The 27264-nt window shown below is 41.2% G+C and overlaps 2 protein-coding genes across 3 annotated transcripts; both read right to left on the minus strand.

The window, feature by feature from the left end:
- Nucleotides 1–8478: 8478 nt before the first annotated feature.
- On the minus strand, nt 8479–12072 carry LOC110369364 (gap junction delta-3 protein). 2 transcript variants are annotated; one of them, XM_036142444.1, is made up of 2 exons: nt 11901–12072; nt 8479–11630 (listed from the first exon to the last, which is right to left on the minus strand). In XM_036142444.1, the coding sequence occupies exon 2, from the start codon at nt 11458–11460 to the stop codon at nt 10627–10629; it is 834 nt and encodes a 277-aa protein (XP_035998337.1). In that variant the 5' UTR covers nt 11461–11630; nt 11901–12072; the 3' UTR covers nt 8479–10626. The 2 variants fall into 2 exon arrangements, with proteins under 2 accessions (XP_035998337.1, XP_035998336.1); XM_036142443.1 differs by lacking the exon at nt 11901–12072 and adding an exon at nt 11805–11894.
- A 10230-nt stretch (nt 12073–22302) lies between these two features.
- On the minus strand, nt 22303–22958 carry LOC118564399 (nucleolin 1-like). The gene is made up of 2 exons (XM_036142447.1): nt 22795–22958; nt 22303–22537 (listed from the first exon to the last, which is right to left on the minus strand). The coding sequence occupies exons 1-2, from the start codon at nt 22847–22849 to the stop codon at nt 22341–22343; spliced, it is 252 nt and encodes an 83-aa protein (XP_035998340.1). The 5' UTR covers nt 22850–22958; the 3' UTR covers nt 22303–22340.
- Nucleotides 22959–27264: the final 4306 nt, after the last annotated feature.

Here is a 27264-nt window from a genome sequence, read left to right on the forward strand (position 1 = left end):
ATGAGCAAGGTTTTCAAAAAATAAAATTCATAAAAAAGATACGTTTTAGTTGCCTGTGCAAATTCTCAGTTATTCGGGTCATCGTAATAGCAAACAAGCTTAAATTGGAGGCAAATGGACTTTCGCTCAGTTTTTCAGAAGACACTTCTTATCAACACTTATCAATTCCGGTGGCTCACACTTGAGTTTTCGCAGATTTTTTTTATTATATGTTTTTAATAATGGCACAAAATTTCTACAACAGAGAAACACTAACTAAACAAAAAATAGTCTTTTTTTTGTCATCAGGCCATAAACTATGTACATCTTTTACTTTATTTTCCACAAATATGGATGGTTCATTAAAGGAGCATAGCGCAAGTTCCAGGATTTCTGCCGACATCTGCACCTTCTGGCGACGAGCTGAAATGACACCAGACTTGTGCACGTGCATGGAAGAAGAGGAAAAGCATCTGCGTTTGCGAATGGATAGGGCTTTTGTTTAGAGGCGTAATGTTTTCTGAGGTAAGAAAGTTCTAAATATTGAAGGTAGACCGTGTTCTCTCGCTAATGCATTGATTATGGCGGAGACTCAACAAAGTATTCAGGTGAACAAAAGTGGGCAGCTTGTCACACCTACACACACGCCAAGAGAATACGCGGACTCTCTGATTAATGGAGCCTATACAGGCAACATTTTACATGTTGGGCAATTGCGAGGCATGTATGGGAAAGAAGATAAATAACATTTAACTTTAAAACTTGCACTATGCACCTTTTAAAAACCTTACTCATTCAGTTTTGATAAACAAATTAACTAAATTTAAAATGGGAATACAGTAGTGGTTGTTTAATTGAAAGCAAAAATAAAAACAAATTTTCAATAGTAAATGTTCACAAAAACATTGTCTGATGTCATCCTAACTTGCAGGGGGTGAGCATCCATTGACGCTCCAAGCTATTCCTTTTTATCATTGGATTATAAGACTTGTTGACCTCTGACCTAGTACGATGATGCAAAGAGGAATGGGCAAATGTCTTTATCATGCTCATACATTGTGAAAAGTCTTAGGGGAAGACTGGGAGCTGTCCTGCTGGAAAAACAGGGAAGTGATTCAGCTCAAAACAATGTGTGATTATCATAGAGGTGCCAACCAACTGGCCTACGTTTATATAAGTGCCTCACAGGAAATTAGTCATGAAAACAAAGAAAAAGCACACTAACATAATTTTGTTTAACCAGATTGAAGAGATTTGATCCTGATTTCTCAATCAAATCTTAATAATGAGGTCTAGAAAACAAACTGCTTGATTTGATTGGAATTACACCAAATCCCAGCTGAGTTGATTTAGATGCTATTTCTGGAACGGAGGCAACAATCTCTGACAAAGATGTTTAAATACAGCCCTGCCTTAAAATGAAGGCATCTCAGCCAGACTTTGCCCCTACATGACAGGGCAGCACCTGTGCCACAGCAGAGACACTCCAAATAGAGCTGTCACTCAGCTCGCTGTGTACAGAGACAGACTTCACGCGGCACACAGGGGACGCAGGTAGAGCGCAGGGACCCCCTGAAGTGTCTCATTCAAAGTGCAGGCAAAAGAAATGAGGAGGTGGAGAGGAAGAAACACAGAAAAAGATGTTATCACTTCCATCTCCTCCTCCACGTCGGTGTGAAGGGAGCTGCAGAAAACAGATGACCTACATTTTATAGAGAGAGGCTTCCAGCAGCAGAGCCTCTCTGCATTAAGGAAAGGAAAAGTATATGAAAGCGTCATAGAGTGGAAAAGCGACGTGCACAGAGCAGATACAGCACGACAGAAACAGGCAAGCATCCAGCTTGACAAGGCAGACATGAAAAGGTAGATAGGCAGGAAGACAAAAGGAAACAGGAAAAGTATTGACGGTAATCCTCTTCGACTCTTCCTTCCTTTCTTCTCCAGTGGTTATATAAAGCACATCTAGAATTCTGTTCTATGCACATCAAAGAGCCTGCACCGCTTTGCAATCTGCATATATGATGCGTCCAGGGAACCACAGGAGGACTGTGTGAGTTGGTGTGCATATGTGTGTGTGTCTGGGAGGAATTTGGGAGTCTAAAATAAGCTTCTTTGGAGAGTATTTAGATTACTGTGCGTTCAGAGCCATTTGGAGCTGTGACTGCTTAAGTCCTCAGAAGACAACCCCTTTTTTTTGTTTAATCAGGGCATGAAATACTGCAGAAATGATTGAAAAGAGAAGAATGGTCTCAGCTTATGCAGCCTTACATTTGTAAAGTGGGACAGCTAGATGAGTCATGTCCGTGCTGCTACTTCTGAGATGCATGACAAAGTATATTGTTTCTGGGATAACTAAGATGTTAGGGCAACGAGAAAGTGTGGCGACAGTCTGTCATTGGAATAATGTGGCAGGCAGCAAATTAAGTCATCTCATAGAGGATTAAGGCTCCACAACCCAACTGAGGTTCTTTTTTTGGACTGCTGCTGCCACCTGCTGTTGGAAATATGTAATACACTGACCAAGTCAATGTGAGAAATGTGAAAGATGTCGCAGAATACATATCTTCCAGGAAGTGCAAATGACATATGGGGATATTTGCTGAAACTGTAAGCAATGAAAATCATATAAAAACTCCCCTAATCTGTTTTTCCACTATCCCGAATCCATTTCTGCACTGATGTGAAAAGTGCAGCCAATTTTTCTTTTTTAAACTCTATTACACTTCAGCCACTTTTCTATCCAAGCTGCAAATACAGACATAGCATCTAAACACATAGAACTCTCCCAGGCAAATGGGGAAACCCCCCCCCCCCCACACAAAAAAACCCCCAAATCTTGCAGATTTTTCATAAGAAAAATGAAATTAGTCTGTTTTTTTTATCGCTTTATGGGTAGCCACCTCTGCACAATATATCTAAACTGTGCCGTTAGATCTTCCAGAATATAAATGCCTTTAATCTGTTAATTCGTTGGATTACTGTCAGTGGTGTCGCTTGTTTCCATAGGATGGTTATCATTTCCCTGGCAACCAACACTAAAACATTTAATATGTAGAATATGTCAACAGAGAGACCAGGCAGATCCATGGGTATACGTCCCAATTCATAAGCATAAGAGCAAGTCCACTCTCAGAATTGCATGTTTGCTTCTTAATATCTTTCCAGAGCTTCTGCAGATATTGGCAGTCCCAGAAGATTTGAGAATGGTCTCAAATCTTCCCACAGCCTCTCCAGCACAATGGTGAATATGAGGGAAAGACACCAGCCTGTTCCATCGGAGTCCTCAAGAATCTAGCCCTCACCTTCCAGTCAAATTCCCTAAATGTAGGACTGCTAATAATTTCATGACAAGATATGAAGCTATCTTCCCACTCCATCTCATTAATAATGATGTTGGCTTCTAATTCCCACTTTTATTTAATAGGCTGGGTGTCACCAGTTATGCTTATTTTTAGAGTTTTATATATTTTGGATACGCAGTGATTTGGAGTGAAGTTCTTTTCTATTAAGCCAATAAAAATTGTTCCACTTCTGTAGGAAGTCTCCTCACCCATTCCCACTCGTTATTAGTAGTTCTGTAATGTCTTACTTCTAAGTAGCGGAAAATGTCTTGGGAAGGTAGTCCACAGGTCTGTTGTGAATTGTGAAAAATGATTTTAGGTGCTCTCCTATAAATAACTGAATTACGGTTAACAAGCCTAGCCTGATTTTTAAAGCCCCTGTCAAGGACTGAAGGAACAAAATCTGGGTTATCTGCGATTGGCACAGCTCTTGTTGAAGCAATTAATGTTTTTTTGTTCATGCACACGTGTTCTCATAAAACACTACAAATACAATAAAGAAGATAACCGTGTGTTCAACAGCATCTCCAATAAAACACTAATTTTTACAACCTAACAGAATACAGAGTTTTGAGTCTCACTGTCCATGCTTGCTCCACATATTGTGCCACACAAAATATTTCCTTCTCGAACCAGCCAAACATTTCACCTACAACTATCCGGCGTCTCAGGAGGGGGAAACAGTGCAGTACCAACATCAGGTGTTGGTGGGTGGAATACTTCCAAGACCTCCTTAATCCCACCAACACGTCTTCCATTGTGGAAGCAGAGCCTGGGGATTTCGGGTCGGGTTCTCCCATTTCTGGTGCTGAGGTCACCGAGGTTGTTAAAAAGCTCCTCGGAGGCAAGGCCCCGGGGGTGGATGAGATTTACCCTGAGTACCTTAAGGCTCTGGATGTTGTGGGGCTGTGTTGGTTAACACGACTCTGCAGCATCGCGTGAACATCCACGTTCCCCTGGATTGGCAGACTGGGGTGGTGGTCCCCCTATTTAAAAAGGGGGACTGGAGGGTGTGTTCCAACTACAGAGGAATCACACTCTTAAGCCTCCCTGGTAAGGTCTATTCAGGGGTTCTGGAAAAGGAGGGTCCGTCAGATAGTTGAATCTTGGATTCTCTTTACCACAGTTGATAATGAAATAATTTTCCCTCTCAATACAGCTTTGGCTCCACCCCATAATATTGACAGTTACATGTTCCCATCATCATTCATCTCAAAATAATTCTGCCTATCCTTCCTATGATTGCGAGATCTGAAAGCCAAGAAAAATAAGGTCAACAATATTTAAAAATCTTTGTGTTATAAATTTTTTATTGAAGAATTACTGGTCCATGATCTGAGATTGCAGCTATATCAAATGTGAGGAGATTCAACTTTATCCATATCTTGTTTTGAAATGCAAAAGAAATCAATTTGAGAATAACTGCCATATGTCCTCATCAGATCTAAAATAAAATTCCCACTCTTGGATGATAACACCATGGATCTATCAGCCCCATTTCGTTCATCATGGCATTCAATGCTCTTGAATTTTTGTAAACCAAACCTAAATCAAGGGGAGTCTATCAATTCTGGGGTTACAAGCAAAACCAATTCTAATGGCAGAAAACTCCACCTAGTGCTTTTGGGCGGCATTTGAGTTTAACTTAAAAATCAGTTTAGAATCAGGTAAAAATTGGATCATGCTTGCTAGTTCATTTTAGCCATCACTGTACTTCAGTAGTCTCATAATGTGACTTTTATTTTCCTTATTCTGACCACTATATAGTGCTATGAAAAAGTATTCATCAGTGTTTTGTTTGAACAGCCAAGACATGAAAGTGCATTTTTCATGCCAATTTCATCTCAGTTAAGTCAGTTTTTTTTTCTTCATAATAAAAATCTAACAAAATGTGGCTGTGTATTTGTATTAGACCTTCTTTACTCTGATAACCCTAAATACATTTCTTTGCTGCTAATTTCCCTAAACTCCACCTGTTTGTGATTTATTCTCAGTGTAAATGCAGCTCTTCTTTGAAGACCTCATATGATTGTTAGATAACATTAGAGAACAGACAGCATCAGAGCAGAAAGGCCAGGGAGGAAGTTGTGGAAAAGTTTAAAGCAGGTTTGGGTTTAAAACAATATCCAGAGCTTTGAAATTTTCACAAAGTCCTGTTCTATGCATCATCCAAAAATGCAAAAAGTGTGGTACAACTACAAAACATAACAAGACATGGCCGATCCACCTGAACTGGAAGACTGAGGAAAGAGAGCATCAATCAGAGGAACCAAAAGGCTCAGTAGCTGCGTTTCCATTGACTATCAAATTACACAACATGTAATCACGAAAATAAATTTGCTTAATGGAAACATGGCAATTCCAAAAAGAAGGTTTTTCGATTAAATGTTTTTGCACTAGGACAAGGTTTAATTTTCCAGCCATATTGAAATTGGTGTATTTTGCAAAACTGCAATGGAAACAATTTTTTTTTTTTTTTTGCATCACACGAGTCACGTGATCTACAACCGGATGTTACTACTGGTAAAAAGACAGAGAAGAAAACAGAGAGTGTTGAATCCATAGCTCCTCTATAAAATCACAGACAGTCTTTCAAAAGCGCCATACCCAAGTATTTGGGGCTTGTCGCTCTAACGCCTCTTAAGACATAAATCTCCACTGATGGCTGATGAGGAGCACTAGCGCCTTGGCTGTTTTATGAATATTTCGTATAAGTGTTCACATCTGTCACTGCCATTTTTTTTATTGTGGAAACAAACTTATTCATGTGGGATTTTAATATAATTTCTTGAGTAAGGAATTGCGAAATTGTGTTTTTTCAACATTAACAGGATATCAAGTTTTTGTCCATTTACAATGGAAATGCAGCTATTGTGACTCCGGAGGAGCTGCAGAGATATACAGCTCAGGTGGGAGAAATGTTCGTGCATTCCACAAATCTGGTCTTTATCCAAGTGGGGAAAGAAAGTTTGTGAAGAACTCCAATGTGCAGGTTTCCTGAAGTTATAGAAACATGGGAAAAGAAGGTGTTTTGGTCACTTTTGGCCAAAACTAAACTTTTTGGCCCACATGCAAAACTCTGTGAGTGGTGGAAGCACACAGCACCATGCTTCGGAAATGTTTCTTTTTTTTAATTTTATTTTAGCAGATCCAAGGAAGCTGGTCAGATTTGATGAGAGGATGTATGGAATTAAACACAGAAGAACAAGTTGAGAATGGGATGCAGGTTCACCTCCCAGCAGGACTACACCTGAATGGCTGAGATCAGTGGTGTTCAAACTTTTTCACACGTAGGCCAAAATTGTCATATCAAAGGTATTCGCTGGCCCGAAAATATAATGATGATATTAAAAATACTATCACAAAAAATTACAATGTGAAATTCTTTACCCGGTGAAAAATAAACTAAGCATGCAATATTAAAAAAGGAATAAAGTAGTCAGATCTCTTTTTTTTGGAATAAAGGGATGTGTAAATAATTGTAGAACCAAAATATAAAAAGGGGTTTGCGCTTTTTTTCTTATCAAGAGAAAAGCATCCAGTTTACAGATTTGGGCTCGACTGAAGAAAATTTAAAAGAGGTTTAGTCAATTCTGAGGAAGAAGAACAAAGCTAAGTCATGCGTTAGAATGGCTCAGTTAAAGTGCAGAGCTAAATGCACTTATTTGTGGAAAGTCTTGAAAATTGAAGTTCACAGACTTTCTACATCCAATCTGACTGAGTCTGAGCTATTTTAAAGTTGTAGAGTAGAGGCACTCCCTGAAACACTTGTATATGTACAACATATAAAGTCAGGTGCCTGGATACAATGCATGTCACACTTTGCAGATTTTTTTTAAGTAAACCAATGTATCATTTTATTTCTGTGTCTATATTTCTGTGTTTCTCCCACCTCATAATTCTGCTCTACTTTGTGTTGGTCTGTCATAATTAACATTGGAATTTGCGGATGTAAGGTGATAAAAAGTGCCAGGGGTAGCAATATCTATTAATATCCCTGAATCATTAAGTCAAGATTAAAATCTGGTCTTTGAACGCAGCCCCAAGTCGAACAAAGAAATAAAGTGGTCATAAACCCTCATAGCTTACTGCCGGAGCCAATCAAGTTCAGGTTCTTTTATCAAAAAGACGCCTTTTGTTTATGTCTGTGTTTGTTTTTTTTTCTGAGGTGAAGCTAGTCAAGGAAAAACAATTGTTTGCGCTGATTTTCTTTCTTTTTTTCTTTTTTTTTTTTTGAGTGGGCAAGTAGGTTTTTCCTGGCAGGCCCATGCAAGTCATGTCTGTTTATTCTGTTGAATGATGCACTTCCTGTATAAATGAGACAGAACATTCCCATAGACACAGTCTTATTTCGTAGGTTACACTGGGCTGTGGCGTTGTCCTTTTTTAAGCTAATTGTTTTATTGATATTTACGAGGCCATGAAAAAGAGCTTGCCCCTAGTAGATTTCTTCACATTTTGCTTTTTTTTTTGTCATACCTAAATGTTTCTGATCATCAACACATTAGACAAATAGAACTTGAGTAAACACAACAGCGGTTTTCTACTGATTTAATTTATTAGGGGCATACAAAACGTACAAAAAGCTGGTCAACAATTAAGTTGGGTTTAATAGTTCAAATGTCAGTAAATTCCTCCACTGCTTATGAGATGGGTGCCATTTTTACTCAGTGGTAAAAAACAGCTGATAGATTATTTCGTTCCTAAATGGATCCTCCATTGCTTGATTATATTGTCTCATTTCTAAACAGAGGCAAATTTCTGGGTTGAATGGGTCTGGTGCTTATTTTCCTTTGATAAATAAAATGATTTATATTTTTCTTTTAACTTCTTTGTCCAATATACATCGCTGGGCTCAGGGGCAAAGCTTGTATCATCATCATCATCATCATCAGTGATAACAGCTTTCCATTTTGGAGAGCTCTTCTTTCTGCTCTCATAAAATTCATCTTCACTGTCAGACATGCTGTACTTCACCGGAGCTTGAGTGTCGGGGGGGGGGGGGGGGGGGGGTAGTTTAGAAATTTACTCATTTACAGAAGGTAACCCACTGTGTTATTTTTGCCTTATGAGGTAATTTGTGTTTTAATGCCTACTGGAGTTGTCACATGAAAAAAATGCTACACAATGACAATTTTTTTTCTTGATCTTTGCCAGTTGCAGATGAAACAATCATTGCACATAAATTTGTTTGGATTTAAGCATTTTTATTTTTTTTCGGTTGTTGTTGCTGTTGTGGCCTCACAGTGCTTGAATTTTGGCACTGTGGAGCCAAACGGATTTGCCTATAAAAACGCTGGGTGTTGCCTGTTCAACCAGAATATTGGCTTTGATATAATCACACAGTAAGAAATGACATGTTACATGCACAGACGTGTCTAGATCATCTTCCAGGTGAACATGGAGAAACATTCGATGTGAAAAAGTAAAACTATCTTATTTTAAACCAAGCCAACCAGCCAGAGATTTAATTTGTAAATGATTAAACTTGTACACATGACCTAAGAGGGTAAAAATCAGTGAGGTTGAGATAAAATCATGACTTGTGTTGTAAACACTGTGTGGAATGATCACAAAACAGCCCTATTGCCTTCTGCTTCTGCTGTGTTAAGTTCATCGAGGCAAAGTAATAATGAAACTGAAAAGTTTCATTATTAATCTTGTTTAACTACCTCAGCATCAACATACTGATAAACAAGAAAAGAAAGCAGTATTCCAGACACAGCAGGAACAAGGAAGCATTGTGTTATCTTCCAGGAGATGTTCACAGCAAAACAACAGAGATTCTGATAAATCTCGCTGGGCTTGTTCGTGGCATGCATTCAAAAGGCTTACAAACAGTTAACACTCTCTGGCACGCAAAGATTCAGTGTTTGAAATGGCTGTACATAACATTTCATTCAATCTATTTCATAGTGCTTTTTTGTGAAATAAATACCTGAAACATTCAATCATGAGATACTATTTCTAACAACAGCAAAGTTTTGCACTAAATAAAGTAAAACAAGGTCACCATTTCTTGATCGTGTTCTTAAATCAGCGTTTATCGTTCAGTGAATTAAACGATGAGGCTCATTGTGAAACAATAAGCATACTCACAAACCTTTCAGACTCATGTGGGTCATTACCCCCCCACCCCCATCGCCATTTTGTACCTTTGTAGTTTTAGTCATGTCGTACATAATGCACATTTGCACACAATAGTATTAAATTAAATTACATATCAGATTTTAGGGGGTTCAACTCCACAGTTTTTAAAAATACTGACGTACAACAGAAAATAAGTTCACATACCATGGTTAAGTACCATGATTAAGCCCTAATAACAATGTACAAAATGGCGAAGCAGGAAATTGACCCAGAGCCTTTTACATCACATTACTGGCAAAATAGATACAATCGTTTTCCACATCAGAAACCTGGCCTCATGTATTCAGTTTACAGTGTCGCAAACTTTAAATTTTATTACAAATCTCACCATTGGCCTTAGTATTTCGAAATAGTGTGAAAAATGTATTTGAATCCCGATAAAACAGTTGTGGTACTTTAACACCAAAACAGTTCAAATTCAGTACTATGGATACATGTTAAAATGCAATGTAGCAAACAGTAGAAAGAGAAAAAAATGACTTTGCTTTTTTCTTTTATTTTAAGCCAATCGCAACAAATTTAACAACTTAATGATACATTTTAAGTTCTAAATAGCCGACTGTACAGTAATATTTCAAAAGGAACTATTTAATACATGTCAAAAAACATAAAAAGTAAAAAAAAATACTTGCCAGTAAGTGGGGAAGCTTTCACAAAATTTCAGACGTAGCCACTTTGCTACATAGCTCAAACTTAGTAACATCTAGACTACCTAGCTTGCGCTATAACAAAGAAAATAAATACATTTATTCAAATAGCAACACTTTTGTTATTCTCAAATGTTTTCAGACATTTTCAGCCACAGACAGTAAAGCTTTTTAAAACCACATTTAAGGATGGATTTTCCTATTTAAAACAGGAGCGGCAGAGTTGGCTCTCTGGCAACCAAGGAAGTGTAAAACAGGTCTATCAAGTTTATTTCTGTCAAATTCCCCCACATGCTAAAGGCTTAAACTTTACAGTGATTCATGAGCCTACCAAGACAAATGAGCCTTAATTGTCAGTCTTTGCTTTAACTCATGTCCTGATCTCACTCCTCATGAGTTACCTGATCATGTCTCCCAACAGTGAAACTCTGTCAGACAGTGGGAATTTTAAAATGAAATCATATAAAGCATTAGAAACATAGTTTTCAGCAGGAAATGGTGGGGGCCTCTCACACCATGAGTGTCCTGGGGTTCACATATTTGCCTCTTTTGCTCTTGACGCTCGAGACCTTCTTGCTGCTTTTCACTGATCCTCCCTTTAGCCTGACGCTGCTGTCTGACATTGTCTTTGCCTTTGGCTTCTCATTGAAATCATCTTGACTTAAGTTCTGTAGATTCTGACGGTCTTCCAGGTCAAAGGGCTGATGGTAGCGGCAGCAAAACCATTTTGTGACGGCATAGAAAAGCTCCGCAAAGCTGGCAAATGCTGATACGGCACCCACAGCAAAGTAGAAGTAGAGGAAGATTGTTTTCTCTGCAGGACGGGAGGTGAAGCAGTCGACTATGTAGGGGCAAGGAAAGCGGCTGCAGGGGAACTGCGCTTTCACCTTGAAGCCGTACAACTTCCACTGGACCACCAGGAAGCCCACCTCCGCCAAGATCCGAAAAATTACATTTACAATGTAAAGCCTCCTGATGTGGGGATCTTCTCTGTATCTATGAATGCTACTTTGGACCAAATTTAGCTTTGAAGCTTTTTTGGTATGATAATGTGAAGCATACAGGAGGAAAAGCAGGGACGGGGTAGCAATCAGAACTATGTGAAACACCCAGAATCTGTACTGGGAGATAGGGAAAGCATCATCATAGCAGACCTGCCTGCAGCCTGGCTGTAGGGTGTTGCAGGTAAACTCCGCCTGTTCATCCTCAAACATGTCGCTGGCCACTGTTCCAAGAATCACTATCCGAAACACAAGCATCAGGAAGAGCCAGAACCGTCCAAGCATTGGAGACTCGTTCTGGAGGACCTCAAAGAGCTTACCGAAGGAGTCCCATTCACCCATGGCTGCAGTGCTGGCAGGTAACTCACAGTGGGAATCTGAAGACTTGTTCACCTGTGCCTCTTAGAGTGAAAACTGTCTCTGGTTTAAAATGAAACCAAAGTTGGTATCAATATATCCCGGACAGTGGTTTAAAGGTTACTTCAGGGTTCATTGTGTCATTGTTAAATTACCTGAAACCAAAAATAAAACCAAAGATTAGGAACTCAGCAATTCACTCAGTGTTCTACTTTGTTTCAAAGGAAATATTCTGAGACTGTTACAGAAACACTAAAACCCAACAGCTATATGCTAAAATTTCATTACTAACTAAAGTAGCAGTCATTAGGATGTTTGATCTTACTTACAATTTCCCCTTGTCCAGTACATTTATACATGAATTGATAAAATCTGTGCAATTCCTCCCGAAAGCTAAATTTCCTTTAAAAAAATGATGTACTCACAGGTGTTCCTCCACCATCTGCGGCTTGTCAAAGGTGCATACTGCCTTAAAAAGCCATGTCATGCACAGTACCTCCTACAAGTCACTGGATGTTAAAACTGGTCTGGCCTGATGCATTTTTTTTCCACTACTTGTTTCGACATGAAAGATCTCCTTTGAAAAAAAAAACCCGGTTGAGTAAAAATTACATGACAAAAGCAAGTAAAACCAACAGACCCACTCTGTCCGGTCTCCTCTGGTCTCTTTAAATGGCTTGACCCTGAGGTTTGTCATGACTTCATAATTGAGTGGGTGGTAACAAATTTAAGGAAATTCCTTCTACGCCCTAATCTGCAACCAAAGTTCCAGGCACGAGAAGATGTTTACCCAAGAAAGGCAACTCTTGATGAACGTTTCAAAGTGCTTCCTAAATGGCAGGAAGGATTTGCTTCATGTTTTTGCCACCAGTTTCCCTGATCCCAAAAGGATAAGATGAGAAAATGTGATGTAGATAAGGCATTAATCAAATTAATTATAGAAACAGTTGGTAACCACAAGCACTTCAATGAATCATGTAAGTTTTACAGTTAGAGGTTAGAAGTTTGTGGTGTGTTTTGCACAGCGACAAAGAAATCTAAACTGGCAATCTCTCAGTGACTCCAAAGAGGGTTGTTTGATTCTAGCGCTTGATGTGCTCAGCAGGTGCTGTACAGTTACCAGTGGCAATGTGACAAAGGCTTTAAAAAGGAGTGTTCAGACATGTTATATCAGAGGACGTGCCAGAATGACTTTTTCCCCCCCGGTTGCTGCACACTGTAGTTCAGCTGGCTGAAAGTAGGCTGCTACAAATTTCCCTTGAGCACAACAAAGACATATGTGTCCATGTGGTAGTATTTCGTCTTATGAACAGAAAAAAACATCATGGTGTTGAAACTGAAGAAGCGCCAGTTTTCACCCTAATTAGAACAATGGTGTTTCTAAACTAGTTAGCAAGATACAATCAGTGTGTTTTGCTAAGCAGCTTAATACCAGAGCAGATAACCTAACCAATTAACCAGGTCATTACTGCTTGTTATACTCCTTGCAGTACAGTAAAACTACAAATTGAGCATCTATTTATTCAGTTTTGCTTGAGTCTGTGTGAAAATAATATATGGCGCTGATAACATTATAGCTTTTTCCTCTCAGTCACAGCAATTCACATCACTTACTTGTGCTTACACTGATATAAACAGTTGTTACTTTCTCCGGTTGCCAAAGGCTTGCTGAAGATGTTTTTTTTTTTTTTTTTGCTAATTCAAAGACCTTGTGCAATCAGATAGCAACTAACTGAGTTGTTATCTGATTGCATGTTAGAGTTGGGATTTATATAACTAGATATAAACTTCTCTATGATTGGATTTGTATTAGTTTGATTTGAATTTAAAAATCTGTGTATGAATTGAACCTATTTGTTTTGAGGGCTACTACATGACATTTGATGTGAATTTACAATATTAACTAAAATGCACCAAATTTAGTGTTGTAGCTGTAGAAGAAATAGGTGTGTGAAGCAAAAGCAATGCACGGTCACTGAAAATGTTCCTTTTAAAAATTGCATATTTCCAGACCATTTTTGATAAATTTTATGACAAATACAGATGAGTAGAAAATGCCTGCAGTAAGTGCTTACAAACTTTTCATCAGACATTAAGATTTTCCTTTGACCCGTTTCCATTTAAACAGGTTTTTCTGCAACTATAGCTCTGCCCTCTCTCCCCCGCACCTCACTGCTGGGAACCTGCTTTAAACCTAAGGGGAAATACTCACAAGGTTACATAATTTTTTTTTCAACCACATTTACACTGGAAATATTAATAAGAGAACAAAAACAACAGGAAAACAATTATTGATCAGATTTCTATATAAAGAAAGTTATTATTATTATTATTTGTGTCATGTCTTATTTTCATTCCACTTTACAACTGTGTACTACTTTGCCTTGGTTACCACTTGAAATCCCAATAAAATGCAGAGGTTCTGTGGAATAATACAAAGTGCTGTATAAACTCTTATAATGTCACCAGGTGACTATGAACCAGTCAAGTACTGAGTAAATGCTTAGAAGAAATTGAGGACTCATGAACAGACAATGCATGTAGCTCACCCACCCGCTTTGCCGAAGCCATGGCGAGGAGAAAAGCTGTCTTTTTTTACACACACTCAAGGCTCGCCTCTGCCAACGGTTCAAATGGAGGAGATTGCAGGGCAGCGAGGACGAGAGAGAGGTCCCACAAAGGCACAACAGGGCGTGTGGGAGGGTGCAAACGCCGTGCACCTCTCAGGAACAAAGAAACATCTTTGTTACGGCCTATCGTTTCCCCACTCACCACCGAATGCCAGCAGGAGATGGCAGCAACATAAACTTTCAGAGTGGAAGGAGACCGACCTTGAGAAAGCAGTGCTTGAAGGAAGGTTAAAATAACCGAAACAGGACAGTGTACAGGGTTCTCATGCCTTGCCTGACACCAGCTGCTAAAAACCTTCCACTTATGGGTGTACACCAGTCGTGTGGAAGGGGCCCTGGCATTGGTCATTGTATGTCCGATGTCTCCGTGACATTCCGAGAAGGACACGCCGGGCCCTGTAGCGGCCAAACCCAGAGTTGGAGGCGACTGGGAAGGTCTTTCCTGCGGGGAAGAGGCATTGGAGGGCTGCAACAGAGCCTGCGCAGCAGTGGAAACCAGGTTTTCTAGTGGCCACCAGTGGGCCACTAGAAGGACCTGATGCCCCTCCTGAAGGACCCTCAGGAGTGTTGGGCCCAGTGATGGGCAGTAGCGCCGCCACATGTAGCGAAGCTATTAGTTAAACTACATTTTCCAGTAGCTTGACCGTAGCGTCGCTGCTTTATGAATCAAGTAACTTTTCTGTAGTGACGTTATTTTTTTGATCAAGTAGCGACGTAGCGTCCACAAACGCTACAAAATCCAGGACATAACTAAGAAATGAAGCCAGGTTTGCTATTTTGAAACAACATTCAGAGTGAACAATCAATCTGAGTTGTTGGTTGGACATGTTCATGCGCAAGCTTCTACTTTGCCTCTCCTGTCTGTATCTATCGAAACATGCGCATGCGTACGGCAGTGGAACTTATGGCAAGCCGATTAGGCAAATTATCGTCCGTACAATAACGTGCAGTTCCAACCCGTATTTTACGCGAGCGCGCGTTTTTTACGTCACCGCGTGTTTCCAGCCAGAACGCGAGTGACGTAAAAAACGCGCGCTCGCGTAAAATACGTGCGGTGGCGTTAATAACGTTTGGTGGCGTTTTTTGCAAATTATATTATCAGGAGGTTGTCTTTTATGTGCTCAGCCACTAGATTTAAAGGTGTTTTACCCAATTAGAACACTGCAGCACCAGACACAACCAGGAGGTCCCTGATCGCTGGGGAAAGGCAGAAAGAAGATGCACCTTCCTTTCTAATCCCGTCTAAATCCTGCTTAGTTCAATAATAAAGTCTGATATTACACAAAACTCACTCTGCTTGTTCTCCCTACTTATGCACTTGGTGCAGAAGATAAATGAAATCTTTAAGAGAAATGTTATTATTAATTCTGAAAATATTATGTGAATATAAATACAAAGCATACAGAAAATGCAGCTTTATTAAGTGACCTGGTTTATTTTAATTAGCTTTTAATTTTTTTTCAACATTTAGTGAACAAGCAGAGTGAGAACACTACACAATACCTTTAATTTGGTACTAATAACAGTAGTTTGTTTCATAGAGTACTGGGTACTGTACTAGGCAAATAACCTTTTTGTTTTATTTCTATCAGTAATTACTTCAGTTTGTATTTTATTATGCTGCTCATAAAGCAATGTCTACACTGTGTTAGGTCATTGGCTGATCTTTAATAAATGTTTTAACAAGTGTATCAGACTTATTTTCAATTGATCTGACATTAGGTTGGTACAAAGTTAAGTAGCTTCTGATGTAGTTAAGCTACTTTTAACACATTTATGTAACTTAGCTTGCTATATTTCTATAGGTGGTAGCTTTTGTGTAGTGAAGCTTAAGTTATTGTTGAGTAACTGATAGCTTAGCTCACTACACTGGACAAGTAGCTTGCCCAACACTGGTTGGGCCTATCAGGGGAAGTGGCGGGAACGCATAGAGCAGCACCCTCTGCCAGTCGTGTGCCAGTGCATCCTGACCTAGGGGACTGGCACTGTCTGCCAGGGAGAACCAAAGGGGGCAATGTGTTGTCTCCTCAGATGCAAACAGATCTACAGCTGCTCTTCTGTACCTTTCCCAAATGACCCCCACTACCTCCGGGTGGAGCCTCCACTCCCCTGGCGGTGGGCGTCCCCAAGAGAGAATATCAGCCGGGACATTCTGCACCCCTGAAATGTGAGCTGCTCTCAAGCTGGCAAAACGAAGGGCTGCCCAGGTCAAGAGCTCCTGGGTAAGCCTCAGCAATGTTATTGATGGTTGATATGAAACACCACTGAAGTATTGTCTGACCGTACTAGGGCATGCCTTCCGCGCAGGTCTGGGAGGAAGTGTTTCAACGCCAGTCCACCAGTCTTTTTTGGGGACTAAAAAATACTTTGAGTAAAAGCCCCCTGGATCTCGCAGGGGGTCGACAGGCAGTATAGCACCATTGGCCAGCAAGGCGTCTATCTCTTGACTCAGAGCCTGAGCCATTACCTGGTCGTGGATCACCGTCATCCTGGCCTGACCAGGAACAGGAGGGCGGCAGCGGAACTGCAGCACATAACACTGGGTAATTGTAGACATCCACCCATGGATCGGGAACGAGAACGACCCAGCAACTAAGCTGGTCCAGGGTAAAGTGTCCCACCGCCAGCTTGGCAATGTTATTTCCAAGCCCCCCTGCCCCTAGGAGGGCGGGAGGAGTGCCGAGTGAACTGCCTGGGTTGGGAAGCGACCTGAGCCCAACCCCTGAGTAGATCCCACTGGCCATGAGCAGGTCCCGCAGCAGGTGCTGCAGCAGGCCATGGTTGCCCCATGACGGGTGCAGTCTGGGCAACGTAAGTGCGTGAACGAGATGCAGAGGCACTCCCAGCAGGACACTGCAATCATCTGCGATGAAGGCTGGCCAACTGCTGCCTAGTACGGGAAGCCTGGGCCAACCGCTCCAAAGCTGCAAGCACAGCAGAGCCAAACAATTCCCCAGGAACCACTGGAAGGCTCATCAGGGTCCTTCTACAGGCCTCAGTCAGAGGAGACTGAGCGAGCCAAACTTGGCAGCGTGCCTGAACAAGGGTAGACAGGACATGGCCGATTTCCCTCGACAAAAGGGCAAACGCATGAAGTGATGCATCCATCAACCTCTGAGTAGGCACACTGATTGTCAAGCCTTCAAAGGAGGCTGAGAGACCCAGTAATAAATGTGACAATGAATTACCAAGTCGCCCCAAACGAGACCCAGAGTCATAGGCTCTACACAGCAGATCATCAGTCACACGGCACTGAGGACGAGGACACCTGGCATTAGCTCTCAAAGCCTTATCTGAGGGAGGCTATGGCGGGCCCTACAGAAGGCATATGGCCCAAGCCAAACTTGGGCGCATCTTGCATGGCCGCCAGGGCCTTGCCATCAGAGGTCGGCCGTGAGAAGGCCTTAGTGTCTGCCCAACAGCATGAACCTTCTTTACATATTCGGCAGATGGAGACGACCTAGCAGTACGACGTCGAAAGAAAGCGCTGGAAGCCGCAGGTCAGTTCTGCGGAGCATCCAGCTGCAACCGGGCAAGAGCAGTTCTCAACGCACCCACTAGAGAACCATCCTCTTCCGGCTGGGAGCCCAAAGAGATATGCGAACTGGCTGCTGACAGGTGCGAACCAGAGTCAAATTGATATTGGAAATCAGTGCCAGATGCTGCAAGGGATATAGCATCATCCTCTAAGGCAGAGAGCCCTGAACCCATGCTCTGCCCTGGGTCAGGGTCTCCAACCAGGCCAGCGCCATGCCCATCCCTAAGGGACTCGAGCAGCGCTTTCATTTCCTCCAGCTCAGAAGTGAGATGGGCTACCTGCCCAGATAAGCCCTCCAAATCCATGGAGCTCCTCTTGGTCCTCTTCCTGGGAAACCCCATAGCCTCAGGAGCCATACGCTTCACAGGCTGGCTAGTGCCCTTACAGCAGCCAAATGAGCAGTCCGCAGGGACAGAGGCAGGACAGAACAATTGGGGCATGCGGCATCAGTTAGGGCCTCTCTTAGGTGATCCGGTCCCAAACAAGAGAGACACAGATCATACCTGTCATGATTTGTCTTAGGATGAACCCGGACACAGCACGCACACACAGAGCTAGTTCATAAAGTGAGTTTATTGAACATGATGGAAGATAGATGACGAGAGGAACCAGAGTCTTTTATGGACGGAGATGAAGGATGCAGAAGCTGGCTGACAGGAGGAGTAATGGGTGACTGACCGGGAGGAAACTCTGGAGCGGAAAACTTGAGACCGTGGAAACAGCTGCAGAACTTGAGAACGTGGAACAGCAGCGGGAACTTGAGAATGTGGAACAGCTCAGGAACTTGAGAACGTGGAAACAGCTGCAGAACTTAAGAACGTGGAGCAGATGCGGACTTGACCGTCGAGCAGCTGCAGAACTTGAGAACGTGGAAATAGCCCAGGAACTTGAGAACGTGGAAACAGCTGCAGAACTTGAGAACGTGGAAACAGCTGCAGAACTTGAGAATGTGGAAACAGCTGCAGAACTTGAGATCGTGGAGCAGATGCGGACTTGACCGTCGAGCAGCTGCAGAACTTGAGAACGTGGAAATAGCTCAGGAACTTGAGAACGTGGAAACAGCTCAGGAACTTGAGAACGTGGAAACAGCTCAGGAACTTGAGAACGTGGAAACAGCTGCAGAACTTGAGAACGTGGAACAACACAGGAGACGGAACAGGAATTGAGAACTTCCAATGGAGCAGAGCTGAGCAGAGTCTTAGGGAAATGACTTGAACAAAGACCAAGTTGAAGCAACGTCTTCAGGTTGACTGTAACAAAAAACTGAGCTGACAAGGATTCTGGCAGAGACGGAGCGGGAGTGAACACTACGGACCGGCAAGCAAAAACAGACTGAGGTGAGTATAAATAAGGGTGGAACCAGGTGGGAGCAGTTGGAGGTTGATTGCAGCCTGACAGGTGGAACCAATCAGGCTGCGCAGGAAAGAGAAAGAGGGAGAGAGGCTCAGCATGCAGCCTACAAGCTGCATCCTGACAATACCCATCCTCCAACTGGAGAGGGGCCAAACAAGCTCTGCAGCACGGCACGTCCAGCATCTTGCGCTCACAGGACTAGGTCAGGTCAAGCTGAAATCGCCACTCTTCACACTAGCAGACGAGCGAATAGGCCAGGAAACCTGGTCGAGCAGAAAACGCCACCAGGGGTTCCTCAGCAGCACAAAAAGCTGCAAGGAGCACTATGAAGGAAGCTGAACACGGCTGCACAATAATAAAGAGAGTGGGTTGTTCACTGCTATTGTTTTCATCCGGGTTTTTCGTGCATACGCGCCGGACTGGTAGGCAAAAGGCGAACACAATGGCGGACGCAAACAGAGAAACTGACGAGTTCTCCACATATTTTTCTTCTTTAGATAACGTATCACAAGATCGTTTTAAGAGTAAGTTGATGGTTGATGGTATCAGATTGCCAGATCCACACAGCAAAAGCCTGAAGGGACGGAGTGAGTCTGTGAAATGCTGGCCAAGTGTTCCGTACCGCGACATATACAGCTGCCTTATAAACACAGCAGGCCAGTACACACGAGAGAGCACGAAAGCCCCTGAAACCACTGGATGGCTACAATTATTTTATATCAGGAAAAAGGCTCCAGCAACGCCCGCGACGCCATGAGGGATTAAGCAGGTCAGAAAATGGATAGATGGATGTTCAGACATGTTTGTAACAGCAGAAAGCGACGTCGGACACAGACCGCGTCTCAGCAGAGAGGAAGACCCGCCTGGTAGGTTAAAAAAAAACATTCACTACGGATTATTTTTGGTGTTTTTGTCTTGTTAAAATGGGTGGGGGTGTCGGCGACATTGCAGCGTAAACACAGAAGTACTAGCACCCGTGAACGGGGGCGTAATGGAGCCGCTGTCTGGAGCCTGCTGCGGTTGCTCCAGACAGCGGCGTCTGCCGCTTCTCCGGCCACGTCTAGCGATCGCCACCTGCCCTCCGCCGCTATTAAGTAGAACAATGACTAAAACAGAATTAAGTTTTATTTACCGGAGATGAAGTGTAGACTGCAAATTCTGTCGTAGTATGATGGCTCCCCCAGTCCATTGGGAGGGTCTGCCTGCGCTCTTTTCATTGAAAATATCTATTTCTTTCTTCGTCCTTCCTCCTTCGGTAAACGACAGAAACGTACATCCGACGATTTGGAATGCCTCTGTGTGCAACCAGGAGCACAACAAGTCGTAGGCATTGTTTAGATTCCAAAAATAAACTAACTAAAAGTACGCTCTAAATCACCCGTTTTGTCATGTAGTAGACGAGAACAGTACTGTTTTTTTCCTACCCGCGGGACCCGGATGTAGCGCTGACATCACGCGTGAACTACCCTATAATGAAGAAGGCGAGCCTGAAAACAGCCGCAATTAACGAATATAGGTAAGCTGAACACAGCTGAGTTTAACAAATACAGGCAAACCGAGCACAGCTGCGCAGTAAATTAGAAAGGCAAGCCCGAAAATGGCTGCGATTAACAAAAAAACAGGCAAGCCGAACATGGCTGCACCGTCAATGAAAAAGGCAAGCCTGAAAACGGCCGCAATTAACAAAATACAGACAAGCCGAACACGGCTGCACGGTGAATGAAAAGAAAGGCAAGCCCGAAAACGGCTGGGATTAACGAATATAGGCAAGCTGAACACGGCAAGCAACAAGTTGGTCGGAGTCGCCAACCACCAGCAATAGGGTAGTCGACGTGGGGAGCGAACGCGTCCCGCTCTCGCTCTCTGTCAATCAAAGGAAACAACTTACCAACAAGAAAAAATTCCTTTTAAAATCTACATTATCCAAAGCTGACAGTTTCTCCCTTTCATTTGACAACTCCATAATCTCCCCCTCACCTCAGGTCAAGAGTCTGGGTTTCATCCTTGATAGTATCTTGTCCTTCTCCTCTCACATTAACAACCTTACCTGTTCTGCTTACTTTCACTTACTCAATATCAATCGCCTCCGCCCCTCTCTCTCCCCTAGTTCCACCTGCACTCTTGTTCATAGTCTGATCACTTCCCACATCGATTACTATAATTCTCTTCTTTTTGGTCTTCCTCAAAAATCCATTCACAAGCTTCAGGCAGTAAAAAACTCAGCAGCTCGCATCATTTCTAAGAACCCCCTCTTTCATCACATCACCCCAGTCCTGCAGCAGCTCCACTGGCTACCTGTGAAGTTCAGAATTCAGTTCAAAATCCTCCTACTTACTTTTAAAGTTATTCACAATCTGTCCCTTCCATATCTCTCTGATTTACTTCAAATTTCTACTCCATCCCGCATACTTAGATCTTCTTCTACCACTAACTTAGTTGTTCCTTCAGCATGGTGCTAAGAGCCCAGCTCTTAGCACCATGGGGAGCAGAGCTTTTTCTCGTTCTGCGCCCACACTCTGGAATTCTCTCCCCCCTGACATCTGCAATACCGAGTCTTTACCCTTGTTCAAATCAAAACTCAAAACCCACATGTTCAAGATTGCCTTTTCATTATGATTTTATATTACTTTCCTGTGTGTAGTTTGTGTTTCTTTTAACTATGATGATGTTGCTTTTACCAATTTTTGTTTTTACCTGTACAGTGTCCTTGAGTGTTTTGAAAGGCACTTGAAATAAAATGTATTATTTTTATTATTAAGAATAAAGTTATATGAAGAGTAGCTTGCGCAGCCTCTGGAGGGCGAGATGATCACCCCAGCTCTGACCGTAGTCTCGAGGCTACCAGCGACAAGCAATAATCAGTGACTTACCACCTGCACAACCTGCATGCGAGAAGATGAAAAGGGACTGAACTGTTGTTGTCACGTGACTAAATGGACTTCCAGGGTCACCGGGGGTCACACGTGACTATGTTGGTATAAGATTCTCGACCTGTGCATGCGCAAGAGTGATCATTCAGTGCTTTAAGTACCGCCTCTGGCGGTCAGTAGGGATAAAACAGAACCGGACGCTTGGCTGCAGGCGCTGGATCTTCGGATGAAGCTGTTTAAATCAATCAAGATAAAATTATTAATCTTCACATCTTTGGCTCCATACCAGACAAAAGCATCCAACTCAAATACTTACTAGATGACTTGGTTAAATTTTTTTAAACCATCGTCTTGCTCTTTATCACCTTTTTCCTAAATAAAAAAGACAGAGTTGCTGATAAGATTACAGGGATAAAATGCTAAGCTCTAAAAACTTTTTTGAAAATATTTCCTGCATTAGCAGTTTTCTCACACTTACGCTGGCTCTGGAGCTTTGGGAGGTGGGGCTAATGACTTGACGTCACTGTCCGAGACATCACTGGGCTCTGGGGCAAAGCTTGCATCATCATCATCATCATCATCAGTGATAATGGCTTTCCTCTTTGGAGAGCTCTTCTTTCCGCTCTCAGAAAATTCATCTTCACTGTCAGACATGCTGTACTTCACCGGAGCTTGAGTGTTAGATAACAGAGGGGGCAGTTCAGAAATGTGCTCATTTGCAGAAAGGATTTAAACAATAATTGTCACGGAGGAAACTGCAGCTTGAGCAACCAGCTGGAGAAAACTTGATAGTTAATGTATCTAGAAGCTACAAATGTTGATCTGCCTGGTGATTAACATCTACATGAGCTAAACTATCACTGATACATTTATCCAACATAGGCAACCATTGTCACAGATAGTGGTGATCACCATTAAGCAGATTCACCTTTAGTTTTGCGTACTATGCGCTCCCTGGGGGCAGCCACCTCCTCTTCCTCCATTTCGCTTCCTGACAAGCCTTCAGATTCCTCATCTGACCACGGATTCTTCTTTGGCTTCTTGGCAACAGGTTTGAACTGAAGAGTCGTCTGTTTTCCAGTCTTTGAAGGAGCTGGGAAATAGAGTTTTTTTAAAATATCTAAATAAAAATGCCTTTCTGCAACACATATAGATGTAGTATTTAGACAAGACGAAAACATTTAGGACAAGTCCAAGCGGGCAAGCCTTGAAATTTGTTCAGCATTCCTAGGCCAAAGTGATATGATCAGGGCCATTTCCTCAACTTCTCAATTTTCTTTTTAAATGCTTGGGCATGTATTAAAAAAAATACTGAGCATTTGTACCATCTGGCTTATACACATTTAAAGTCCTACTCATGACTTTTTACCTTTGGAAATGTTTGTTAGACTTTGGTCAGGATAACTTTTAGCAAAACAAAAGCCCTTCAGGGTTTTTCTGGAACTACAACTTCCGGCATCCCTGAGGCGCAATTGTGATGCGTCAGAGACTCATTTCTTTTAAATATTAACAATGCCATCTAAATGCTAACTGGTTTTTGTCTACAAGCCTACGTGTAAGGAGGTTGCGCAACTTCACTGGAACCATGTTCTTTGTTCTGATCAGTTTCTGTTCACACCTGGTATTAACATGTATTTGTGTTGATGCAACCGTACATAGACCGGTATACTGGTGAAGATTCTCAGTCATCCAGGTCATGGTCAACAGGTTTCTGTTGAACTTTCTTTTGAATTGAGAAAGCTTCCTGGAGAGGAAGCAAAACGTCTTCAACTAGGGAAAACAAGTTCAGTTGTTTTGTTTTTTACTTTTTTTGGAACAGACCGGTATAACAACTACAATTCAAAACTGGAACCTAAAATCCCTATTGGGTAATCTGATCTCAACTGTTTGATTTACATGTAAATTAACACAGAGAGTGGGCTGCTAGGTGAGCAATCAACAGGACATAAACATGTTTCTGGAACAATGAAGATACTTTAAATCCAGTCTATGTTGTTATTGAAAAGATCAACATGGCTGAGATTCTTCTGATTACCTTTATAATGGACTTAATTTGACTAAAAACTCTTTAGAAGCTTATTTGTGTATCTTAACAAATGTAGAAAAGAAAACAGTCTTCAGTATGTCTGGAGTGCGTTGAGACTTGTATTTCGTGCTATCTGGAGAAGACCGGATCACTTAGGGACCCATGGTAGTACCAAGTCTGAACAGGATTATAGCTCCACAATAAAAATAAAAAAAGCTGAGATCATGAATCCTGTGTGCTTTTAAAGCATTCAGCTAGGGGGGCTGAGGCAAAGCAGTGCCGCTTACAGCTCAATAGCATTTGTCTGAACCGCGTGTGTATAAAAGCGGGGGTGTCTGTTTAGTGGTTGACCCCTGTGTCACTGTCCTCATGCAGTTTAACCAGTTTACTAATTAGTACCAACCTAAGTCTAAAGCCTAAATACTCAAAAAGTCAAATTTTCAACTTTATGCAATTACAGATTTACATGTAGAAAACAGACAGACAATAATACCTCTTGCTACCATAACTATGCAGACACACTTTGAAAATTTGGTCTCTAAGTGTGTCTGCACTAAGTGTGTCTATATTTTAATCATGTAAAGCACTTTGCATTGTCTTTGTACTGAATTGTGCTATTTAAATATATTTGCCTTGCCTTGCCTTGCCTAGTTCCTCTGAGAAAGCTGCAAAGTCCGCCCTCCACAGGTCAGCTGGGGCCTTTTTCTTCAGGGTATTCAGTTCTGTCAGCTGTGTGGGATAAAAATCAAAACTTAACTAAACAGGTCTTCTGGTTTTAATCTTTAACTGTAGTAAATAGCCCAAAACCAAAAAAGTAGAAACAATGAAGTTCAAAAGAAAGGATGAGAATTCAACTAGCTTTTCTGTAACTATTCAGTCACTTATGAAGAGATTTGATGGGCTGGCTTGGAAACTGGAAAATATCAGATATAAGAGCGGATGGATAACGTCCAAGAAACTCTGTCCTGGAGAATAAACTACTGAAGATCAAAGAACGTACCGATGCCATCAAACAGTCCACAGATGAAAACAATGGCAGCATTGAAAAACTACAAAAAGAAGTTTAGCATCTGGTGGCAGAAAACAAATCTCTGAAGGAAAAGGTTTTGGAAACCGTCATATACAGGAAGCGATAGAACCTCAGGCTCATGGGGTTACCTGAAAAAGAAAATAACTACATGTTGTCATAGGGATCCTCACCCAAGTGATACCCATGTCTGTTGATGAACTCCGTCGTAATTTTGATACAGTCCATCATTTGGGGATACGAGGTGCTGGGATTAACAACATGCCAAGACCCACCATTATGCAGTTTGTCTCACGGACGGTGAAGGAGGAGGTATGGTCCAGGTCTAGGGAGGCCAGAGTGTGCAAAGAGATGAGGATCAGTTTCAAACTGAATTACTCCAAGGAAGATCGGGAAGCGGGAGGGAAGCTGTGGCCAAAAGTGGCAAGTAGCCAAATCTGAAGCAGGCATTCATGATCATCGACGGGGTAAAGGCTTACCTTTGATGCAGAAATAGTATTTTTTATTTATGTATTGCTTTCGCTATTCAAATTTCTACCAAATGTTTTTCTGAGGTACTTCTGTTACTAATTTTAAGAATCAAAGTCAAATATTAAGAGATTTTTTTTTTCTACATGAAGAAATATTGTTATTGAATAATAGAGGGTTTGGTTGAGCACTGATTTATTTTGAACACACAAGGTCATTCTTGTGTCTTTATCATTACAAGAGCATTAACCAAGAGTTATGAAGTTATATGACTTTTTAACAGGTTTCCAGGGAAACTAATTAGTCTTTTAGGAGATAGCTGGCTGATTGCAACTACTGAATTATCTGAACAAAAAAAATATTATTCTTTCAATATATGGTTATAATAACAAAGTGCAAAATAAAAATATGTCTGCAAAACTTGAAAGGTTGGTGATACAATGAAAAACTGCTAACATGCCTGACAAAATTGTTATGGGAGGTGATTTTTATATTGCTCCAAACTCGTGGCTAGAAAGGCTGCCTCCTAGAGGCACATTTGCTACACACAGGGCTGTACATTTTTTGTTTGGAAACGAACACGTTTGATTACTGGAGACTGAATAATCTTGCAAATACGGAATATTCCTGGATTGGTGCTTCAAATTGTAATCAAAGGTCAAGTTTAGATTATTGTCTTATTTCACAGTCAATTAACACTATAGTTCAGAAATGTGAGATACATACATCTCCACTCAGACTATTGTTTAATAAGTTTGTCCTTGTCCTTGCAAAAATTAGAAAACACCTTGAAAAAAAGGAATAATGGGAAGTACCCTGAAATTGATGGGATAACTAGAGAATTCTTCGGTTGTTTGTTTTTGTTGTTGATTTTTTTGTTTTTTTTTGGCAGAAGATTAAATAATTTGTTTTAAATGAATTCATTGATTGTGTTGAAGAAGGATGTCTTACTCCATCAATGAAAACCGGTGTAATAACTTAACTTCCAAAACCCAATAAAGACAGAACAAATCTAGACAACTGGAGCCAAATTACCTTGCTTTGCAATGATTATAAACTGCTGGCTTTGACATATGCAGAGAGATTCAAAAAACAGTAAATAATAAATTAGTGGATGAAACTCAATCTGCATTTATTAAAGGTAGAAGTATACATACAATGTTAGATTAATATTGGATATGTTCAGAAAGCCTAATTTTATTTATAGACTACTATAAAGCCTTTGATTCTTTAGAACATGAGTTTTTATTCCTTAAATTGGAAAATTGTGGATTTGACATAAATTCTGTTCAATAATCAAAAGGCTATATACTGACATTAACAGTTATATCTCACTAAATCCAGGAATAACTCCTAGAAATGTAACACTCGGAATAAGACAAGGAAGTCTGATTAGTCCAAAATTCTTAATTATATGTACACTGTTATTGGCTTACTGTGCAATAGATCACTCAAATTTTCAGGGCAAATATTTTTTTGATCATGAATATCGTCTTATTCAGTTTGACAACCCTAACCCTAACCCTACGGTTGGTAATGCATTGCAAATTATCTAAAAAAAATTCCAAAGCTTCTGGTCTTCACTTAAGCGTAGAAAAGTGTGAACTACTTGCATTATATGGAGTGCACAGACACATAAATAATGCCAATCCCTGTAAGAAAGAAAAAAAAAGAAGTTGACTATCTCAGTGTCAAATTAATTAAAGAGTAAAAGCAAGGGGAAGAGTTGAACATGAAAGAAAAAAATAGGCCCAATACAAGTATCCTTTAACTATTGGCCTAGCAGAGATCTGTCAATTTTTGGACAGAATCTAGTGTCCAAAGCTGAGGGTAAATTAATAAATCCAGGCGAGTTACCATACATTACATCATATAAT

The sequence above is a fragment of the Fundulus heteroclitus genome, chromosome 10 (assembly GCF_011125445.2).
Source record: "Fundulus heteroclitus isolate FHET01 chromosome 10, MU-UCD_Fhet_4.1, whole genome shotgun sequence".
NCBI classification, from domain to species: domain Eukaryota; kingdom Metazoa; phylum Chordata; class Actinopteri; order Cyprinodontiformes; family Fundulidae; genus Fundulus; species Fundulus heteroclitus.